This window comes from Eptatretus burgeri, chromosome 7 (assembly GCF_056783735.1).
Source record: "Eptatretus burgeri isolate ZD-2024b chromosome 7, Ebu_testis_v1, whole genome shotgun sequence".
Classification (NCBI taxonomy): domain Eukaryota; kingdom Metazoa; phylum Chordata; class Myxini; order Myxiniformes; family Myxinidae; genus Eptatretus; species Eptatretus burgeri.
In genome coordinates this window covers 35940237-35950187 of record NC_140967.1, presented here as the reverse complement: position 1 = coordinate 35950187, position 9951 = coordinate 35940237, and the positions used below count along the sequence as shown (strand labels likewise).

The window sequence follows — 9951 nt, the reverse complement described above, 5'->3', positions numbered from 1 at the left end:
CACATTTACACAAAACCCAAAAGAAATGGAAGTCGCGACTTCCCTGAGCGCGTCGAGTCCTTGGCGACCGTAACTCCGAGTCCCTCCGGTGTAGTCTGCGAGCTCGTGCCGCAGGTCGCTCGTGTGGTCCGCTCGACAGCTCGGACGAACGAACAGAACCTCCGACCAGGGACATCACCGCAATTCTCCACAATTCCCCTTCAGGGACAAGGGAACAGGAAAAAGAACGACGTTCTCGTCGACCTTCACGTCCAGGCCTTTTGTCAATCGCTTGCACGAACCAAGAGCCTTCAGCCTCCAACTGGGACAAGGGAACAACTAACCAACCTTGACTCTTCACACCCACTCTTTTGTAGGGGCCGGCTCCGACCTTCTCTCCGCCCAGCGCCCCGCCCCATTTCTGTCTCCACCTCCCTTCGAGTCGTTTCCAGAAAGCTCTCGAAGGGGGGCGTGCCCCCACTCTGACCGCCTCACGCCGTGTATCCACCAATCGGGAGCGAGCTGCCACACCCCTCCCCTTCACACCAAGCGTGGTGGGGGGGATTCAGGCGGAAGCATCAGGCGGGGAAAATAGGAGGGAAAACCCCACAGGCGTTGTTGGTTTTTGTTCTTGCACGCGCCTGCACGGTGCTCGTTGAATGGGGAGTGGCGAAGATGTGGTAGCGTAGTTGTGGAAGGTGGCGTCGTGTAGTGAATGGCGTGTTGGTTGTGGCGATGTTCGTTGTTGTTCTTGCACCAAATTAACAATAGCCAAAGAAAAACGGCTAACTGAAGCGTCGCAGCCCGAATGGATCACATATATTCCCTCTATACAACGGGTTTGGGCTAACTACACATGAACTTACCGATATATCTCACCTGAGGACTCTTTATGGTGTAATGCGAATTTCCACAACCGTAACAATATATATATATATATATATATATATATATATATATATATATATATATATATATATATATATATATATATATATATATATATATATATATATATATATATTCAACAATGAGTTTATTCATTCAATGTATAAATATATGTTGTTAACGTTAATATTGTTACAGAACGCACAGTTATTTGATCAACCAAAGTCCAACCAGCAAGTGGGTGTAGTTCAAACTTGTGTTATCTTTAAAAGATAATACACTAAGCCTGTTGGTGCATGGCACCATACACTGCAAAACAAATGGTGACTAACTCTTCTTTGTGCTCTCTGTTCTCACTTTTCATTACCAGTTATGTACTTAGTTCAAGAACATTCACGAAAGCCTTTCCCCTGTGTGTGGTTAACTAGACTCGGTGCCATCATGGTTAGAGCATCCGCTCTTGGTCTCAGTGGTCGGAATTCCAAGCACCGGCTGATTCATAACAAAAAAAACTTTGAAAATCGTACTTGCTGCTTCCTTGCTTGCCACATAATATTCAAACAAAAAATGGTTGAATACCTACAGAAAAACCAATGCGTAGGGTCGATGGGCCTCAAGGCCTCTCCTGCATTGATATTCTTTTTAAGAGAACTCATTATGTGTACTTTTACATTTTTTTTTTTGGAATAGTTTTTATCATGATGATTTAAACATTTTGTTCCGTATATTATCCTAATTCCCTCTGTCACTGAATGTGGATAGAGGTTATGTTTTCACCCCTGTCTGTTTGCTTGCTTGTTTGTCTGTGAGCATATCTCAAAACGTTACAGACGAAATTTGGTGACAGATTGCGCTTGTGACAGGAACGAATTGATTCGATTTTAGTGACAATCCAGACCCAAATATGAGAATTTCTAAGTGATTCTTCGCCATTAAGTGATCAGGCCAAAAAATGATGCACAACAGGATATCTCACAAAGTTACGGATGGATTCGGACGAAACCTGGTGGATAGGTTGTGTGTATGACAAGAACAAGCCGATTTAGATTTTGGTTAAAGTACGGATGCAGATCCGGCTTATCTTCGGGATACAAAAAGTAAACTGTTCAGCCTGGCAGAGTTATTGTGTTCAACCGAGTGCTGTTATAGTAATACAAGCGTAACATAGCACCGAACACAATATACAGGGTGTCCACAAAGTTGTTTTGGTTTTAAAATTTTATTACAACCAAACCAAAAAAGATACAACTAGAACGGGCACTCATAGAGCGCATACCTTCGCTGCCACTACTTTTTTTGTTCTTGGTATGAGTGTGGGGAACTGGTTTCATATGAATGGTCTTATGACACAAACCACATATCTATAATGTCATGACCCCCCCCGACTTTCGGGGGCTACGGACTAAACAACAATCAACTCGCATCGTTTTGGCGAGTCTTCACTCGCAAGCTCAGTGAATACAACGTTTCAACAAGAGAAGGTAATCTCGTTTGATGCTGGTTTCATGCAAATCGAATAAGAATTGTCTGAGTTATGCCGAAAACCGCATATTTTTCAAGGGCGTGACCCCCCCCCCCAAACATTTTACCCCAACCGGTGACATGTGTTATGATGTCATTGTCACAAGATTGGGCATTAAATTCTGAACATTTTGGTGCTGGGTTCATGTAAAGCGGACAAGAATTGACCGCGTTGTGACAAAAACCGCATATTTTTCAAGGTCGTGACCCCCCTGACCTTTGACCCCAAACCGGTAACAAGAGTATGGGCGTCATTGTGTCATATTGCATATCACAAGATGAGGCGTTGAATTCTGAACATTTTGGCGTTGGTTGCATGCAAATTGAATAAAAATTAACCGTGTTATCGTAAAAAGACGATTTTGACCTTTTCGTGACCTTGATCTTTGACCCGAACGATCCCAAAATCTAATCGAATGCTTCCTGGCTAATAACCAATCATCCCACCAAATTTCATGCAATTCGGTTTAATACTTTTTGAGTTATACAAATCACAAGATTACAAATAAATAAATAAATACACGCCGACCAAAACATAACCTTTCGCAGAATGCGAAGTTAATGATGTGGGGTTTAAAAATTTTTTGTCACATAATTCATAAAGCTTCTTGTGTTCTTCATTACACCTCAATATGTGCACCTTTAGTGGCACATAGCACATCCAAGCAATTTTCCATATGTTGACGAACATACCTGTCGTCACTGCTGATGCAATTTGTTATCCTTACACAACGTGCTTCAATGTCAGCAACAGAGGTTTCAAAAACAATCCTTGACGTCCCCATATTAAGAAGGTTAAGGACGTCACATTGGGAGACTATGGAGGCCAATGGACTGGACCATCGCATCTAATTCATCTACCGGGGTGGCGTTGAAGAGATGCTATAGAAAAGCGGGAAGTAGCAAAAACAACATCACGTCTGGTGAACAACAACAGGACACGGTTAAAGAAAATATTTCACGAGTGCCAATTCTGTATGTGGCTGAGCTATCTCGGAAAGTGAGAAGATCATTTTCCAAGTTTGGCATTGTTATGTCAAATAAAATCTACAGAATTCTGCACAGCCAGTTAGTTAATGTTGGGAACAAGATCTGGAAGGATAGGAAACTCGACTGGGTGTATGGCATCACATTTGGAGAGCCGTCATGCACTGAGACCTACATAGGAGAATCTCGGCAAACCCTTCAACACCGAATCAACATCACCGTCCAGCTTATGAAGAGGCCGGCTTTGAACTCTACTGTGCGTACACCTTTGAACTTGCATGGTCACAGTTTTGGTAACAGTCAAGTGGTCATCTTAGAGAAATAAAGTGGTATGTTTGAGGTGTAAAGGAATCCATTTGGGAAAGAGTTGAATCACCATTTTCAACAGAAATGGCGGTTTGCGATTTAATGTCATGTCCGTGAGACAAAGCTGTAACATCTCTTCCACGCCGTCTGCAACCGTCACATGATGCCCAGCCCAAATTGGTCCACAGACATACTCACCTCGCCACCGGCAGTCATCACGTGATGATTCTCAGACTTCTTCACTTTAACATCTGCTGTGACCAAGGCGAGTGGATTCTCACCGAAACATCGGCTTCACCGACGAGCAAGTCCACCTTTTTTCAATTACAATTTTGTTTCTGGTTTGGTTCTAAAGCTTGCACTATCTGCACTTTTTTTGCTTGAAGATGCAATCTCTTGTGTAAAACTTTGTGTCCTGTTGATTTTTGGTAGCCGGAGTTCATGTGAGGCACGAAAAATAGATTTTCTAGGGTTGTGTTGGAAAGATCTCTTGAACATTAGCAATGGCGTCTTCTGAAACGCCTGGATGCCCACTTCGAGGCCTGTCAATTACGCTCCCTTTCTCCAGAAACTTGCAAAGCCACCGCCTTATGCTGGGTAGGGAGGGAGGGTCCTTGCCATATTGAATGGCGGTAATTCCATTGAACCGTTGTCACCAACTTAGATTAAGAAATGTAAACGGAAGGAAAAAAAATGAGAGTTAAACATTACCATGGAGAAATCCACATCACCGTATCTCTTGACTTGGTTGTTATAAATATTTAAAACTGGAAGAACACTGTGGAAATCCTGTATATCTTTAACGAGTCAGTCATAAAGAATTTGTGATGAATGTCGTCATTAATAATGTACTTTACTCTTCACACAGCACCGGTGGTGCCGAAACAGTTTTTGTCAAGGGTTATGGGTAGAGTTATGATTGGTGGTTTGTTGTTTGCTTAACGGTTAAGGTAGTTGGCTTAAGATCTTAAGGTCTTGAGTGTGAGCCCCTGTCATGCCATTGAAATAACACCAAGTGGGTTGACTCAGCCTGTTGTCCTTTCAAGGTTGGCAAAATGAGTACCAGCTTGCGTGGGTAATAAGCCATTCAAGTATCCCTGCTATGAGGGATACTATTTACCAAAAAGCCAGCTAACTGGCTTTTTGATGGCGACCCATCCATGATCCATGAGTGGCGACCCATCCATGATTGTACGTCTTACCCAAATGAAACTGCCTCGGCAGCCCTATGCACCACCTCGTGGCATGAAAGGAATGGTTATTATTATTTATTATTTCACAGTAGTTGGTCATGGCAGGAATTTATCGTTTGGTCAGGTTGCCAGCGATAACTCAACCTTCTCTTTGTGAAGGACACCATGAGATATTGATGGTTCACAAAATAATAACAGATGGGACACTCAGTTTTACGTCCATCCTGGGGTTGGCATACTTTGTGATACGACATGTCCTGACTGTGAAACACCAGGATGACAGTTTATAGCTGGGCGAAGACAGCTCAGAGGCAGGTACACAAAACTCTCGGCTATCTTCATTTTGCTTATGTGTCAATGTGCAATTTATTGTTGTTGTCCTTTTCTTTTCTATCGGTCAAGGCCTTTTTGGTGAACGCCTATTTCAATGTCGAATTTGCCTTATCATACATTCTAGATGCAGTGGTAGTTTTGTGCTGAATACACTGGAGAATTGCCATTTTATCAACTCTCCGATTAAATACATTGATTGGCATGCCAGAGCCTGTAGGCTCAAATCTGTCTTATGGAAGCAGTATTTACGACTAGTGGAAATGAAAGTAAAATCAGAGGAATTATCATTCAAGCTATTTACCAAAAAGCCAGTTGACTCCTTTATGACTTTCAAAGAGAGGTAACTTCTCCTCACCCTTGGTTCCAAATTGGAACACCTCCTGCACATTTAAATGCTGCCGATTAGTCTGCTGCAAACCTGCCGTGATGTATCCTTGCTACTTTGTGCAGGTGGCTCAACTCTCTCTTTTCCGTGGGGTACAAGCGACAGCTGGAAGAAGATGATATGTTCACTGTGCTTCCACAGGACAGTTCTGAAGATTTGGGCGAGCGCTTGATGCTGTGAGTGTGCTCTCAATATGCTTGTTTTTCTGTAATGCTATCTGATGTATCAATCTGCATCCTAAGTTTAGCAAGTATCACTTTGTCTAAACATCTAAATGATTCTGGGTCAAAGATCTATTTAGTGTTTACTTTACTGTGATTCTTTGCTATAATTTATAATGTGTGATAGATCCCACTCAGAGGTGTGAAATAGCATGAGATGTGTGAATACAAGATACATCAGAGAAACTTGGGTCCATAGAAAAACATTGAGTGTATAGTCTAACATTGATATTGTATCTGTTTTAGATGTTGCAAGTGATAAAAAAAACATTAAAAAAAAGTTTTTAAATGTTTGTTTTTTAACACCACCTCTATAACACAAAGCTTGGAGGTGAGGTGGATAGCAGAGGGGGGTGGTGATCAGATTCAGGAAAGTATTGATACTCTCAAGATTGGGCAAAAGATTGGCAGATATAATTTAACCTGAGCAAGTGTAAGGTGTTGGGGATGGGTAAGAACAATTAAAATAGAGATTACAGGATGCAAGGGGTAGTTGTGGAGCGTGTCACACAGAAGGATATGGGGATGGTAATAGATATGGGAGGTAAGCAGGCAGCACAATGCCAGGCAGCTATAGGTAAAGCAAATCGGGTTTTAAGTTGTATTTGGAGGGGGATCATTTATAAATCAAAAGAGGTGGTGTTAACATTGTACAGGAATTTAGTGAGGGCCATATTTAGAATATTGTGTGCAGTTCTGATCACCACAGTTCCGGAAGGACATAGATGCTATAGAGAGGGTTGAGCGCAGGGCTACTAGATTGATTCCGGGCCTAGCTAGACTCAGCTATGAGGAGCGGCTGAAGGAGTCGGGGCTTTATTCACTGGAAAGGAGGTGGTTACAAGGAGATATAATGAAAGGTATATATAAAATAAGTGTAGATTAATTATTCAACAGAGTACACATAACAGTGATAGGACCAGGGGCCATAGCCTGAGAGTAAAGTAGAGGAGAGTTAAGACGGTAGTAAGACAGGGGACTTTTACTCAGAGAGTAGTTAATGCATGGAATGGTCTCCCTGGAAAGGTAGTGGCAGCAGAAACAGTAGATAAGTTTAAATTAGAATTGGATAGGTACCTGGATGTTCTGGAGATAGAGGGGTATGGGGATGTTGACAGGAATTTTAGGTAGTTTGAGCATTTATGGGTGATTGTGTTCATGTGTACGGAGTGCTGTTGGTGGACGCCTTGTCAAGGGGGGTTGTGTGGTTTATGTGGTGTGTTTTTAAGCAAGCCTATGCCTCCTACCCTGAGGGGAAGAAAAAAAAATTACAAAAATAATAAATAAATAAATAAATTTATTTTGTAAATTAAAATCATTTTTTGCATTTTCTTCCTTGGATCTTGTATAGATAAATTAGTATGGTGTTCGCGCAGGCATGATGGGCTGAATGGCCTCCACCTGTGTTGGATTTCCTTGTAAAATAATGTAGGGATGGTTGCAAGAACTTGTGTCAAACCAGCCCTACATCCTTCTTTGAATAATGGTTATTGCATGAATTAATCACACACACACACACACACACACACACACACACACACACACACACACACACACACACACACACACACACACACACACACACACACACACACACACACACACACACACACACACACACACACACACACACACACACACACACAATAATTTCTAGTGACCATCCCTATCTTGTTTACATACTTTTTCACAGACCATCCCCACATCCTGTTACATTTTTTAGTTTCGCTCTGAAGGGGAGGTAAGACTGTTGCAATGCCTCTGTCTGTCTGTCTTGGGTCGTCGATCTCGTTGAAAAAAAAAAAAAAAATTCCAAAAATTTTTTTTTTTGAGATTTGTTCTACCCTTATTATCAGTATTTAAAATGGCGATTTCAGTTAATACAATGGTGATTTCGATGAAACTTGGTTGGTAGGTTCATACCATGACCTAGTTGTGTGCAAATGAGAACTGTTGCGTTGGACACCACCGTTGCCTAGCAACGGGACTTTTAAATTTTTGAAAAATCATAAAAAATTAATTTTTTTTCCAAAAATCGGGCCACGAGCGACTGTGGGCAGTACATTCAGCCATATTGTCAAAAATTTCCAGCTGGATCCTATGAAAACTGTCAGAGAAGATGGACTTTGAATGAACCCTGGTTGAAAACAATAAAAAAACGAAGTTCGTTATATCTCAGAGACTATGAGTCAGATATACATGAAACTGGTATGGTAGGTTCATGGTATGTCCTAGTTATGTGTGAGAAAGAACCGTTGCTATGGACCCCTCTGTTGCCTAGCAACGGCCGAAAAACCTCAATGTGGGGGTCTTTTAATGAAAAAACAATCTGCAGCATTAACCCTTGAAGCTAGAATCATGAATTTTCTTGTGCTTAATCCTCAGGTCATTCCCATCGAACAGGCCCATCGCATCAGGTTCTATTGGGTAGGCGACTACCCATGTCCGCCTACCGGCTTGTCTCTTTGTCTGTCTGTCTGTATGTGTGTCCACATCGATATATTTTCTCTTTAAAAATGGTTTTCCTGCTTGTCTGATCGATGCAAAACTTCAAACAAAAGAGGGGCTTCCCATGGAGGATGTGTTATTGCTTGCTCTGATATAATATGTCACATGGTATGGCAGCCATATTCAATTTAAGGGAAAATATTGGACATCTTTTCCTGCGAAATCACCCAACGAAAAAAAATTGAAATGTGGCATATATCAACAACTCCCCATGGGGCATATAGGGTGATAATTATGATGTCGTTGGTGAAGTGGTATTCCAGCCATAATTGATTGAATCGAAATCGTCATCCAAAAATCTGAAACTTCATTCATCTAATGTGGGTGATGAAACTTCATACATCTAATATGACCCGATGTGGGTGAAGAATTAAAGTTATAACATCATCGGGCACATGGAATGGCAGCCATATTGGATTAAAGGGAAAAAAATTTGAAATAATTTTCACCGAAACTGCTCAACAAAAAAATTGAAACTTGCATATGTAATCAACTCCCCATGGAGTATGTCAGGTGAAAAATCAACTCCCCATGGGATATTTAGGGGTACTTGTTTCTGTACTTTTTGAAAATGTATATCCATTTTTATTCACCAACTCTGTTTAATGACTGACACACTCCAGTGATGACAACTTGACATCAAACTGCATGGCTGAGTGCGTGCACGCAGGCTTTACTGATGGACGAAAGTTCCTGCACTCTGTGCATGTGCCATCATGTCTTTGATAATTATCGTATTTATACAATTACTAGCAGTTTACTCCCACCTCCCAACCCCCCCCCCCATCTTTACTTCTTGTGGAGTTTGTGCATCTTTACTTCTAAATGTCAGTCAGTCAGTCAGTGAGTCTCCTCCAGAACTCCAAAACCATGAAACCTAATGGTGTGAACCATTGCATGCATACTAAGGGAACTCACAGGAGTGCACTAATGACAATTGGGTGTTTGGATTATTTTGAACAACCCCTTTGAAGATAATTAACGGCCTTATTTAATTGTCCTTAATCAAGGTGTCATCCATATTGATCTAACTGTCCATCGCAGGGGTCTTCACCATTTTTTTTATTGTCCTGCTTTACAATGCCTTGACTTGGAACAGGCCGCAATGGTTTCTTAACGCTAAAGCACTCGATTTTATTTCTTCTTCACTTTCCTCACGTGTATCATTGAATGGTTGATCTTCATACCTACAAATTTCTGTATACATTGTTTTTGTAATTACGAGCTTGAAGTGATTGATTTCATGCAATATATGATGCAATTTTTCCATGATCTACTCTCATGGACTAATTAAAGTATATAATGGAAATATAATTGCTGTTTTGAGAATCAGATCATTTAGACTAAATAACTGTTTAAATCTGAAAATGTTCAGAAATCGGTGTTGTTTATTTGATTTTTTTTGCAGGTATGTCCCATTACAAATCATTTGTCCAATTCGGACTTTTTTGACATTCCAGGCATCTTTAGTAAAGTATAACTAATCGTTTGCCAAGTCAGCAATTCCTTATCAACCGTTTTGTTGGAGTGTTTGCTTGAGTGCTTAATAGTGGTAGGTGGAATTGATTCCAAAGTACTCGATTCCATCCATCATATCGAAAGGAATCGAGCAGTGAATGGGAATCGAACT

General features: G+C 41.1%; 1 protein-coding gene across 1 annotated transcript in view; it reads left to right on the top strand.

Moving 5' to 3' along the window:
• LOC147023041 (ATP-binding cassette sub-family C member 4-like) overlaps positions 1-9951 on the top strand; it is an 83178-nt gene that overhangs the window by 13962 nt on the left and 59265 nt on the right. Inside the window, exon 2 of the mRNA XM_085888039.1 lies at positions 5658-5768. Within this exon, the coding sequence (XP_085744165.1) occupies positions 5658-5768 (111 nt within the window). The remainder of the gene's footprint in view (positions 1-5657; positions 5769-9951) is intronic.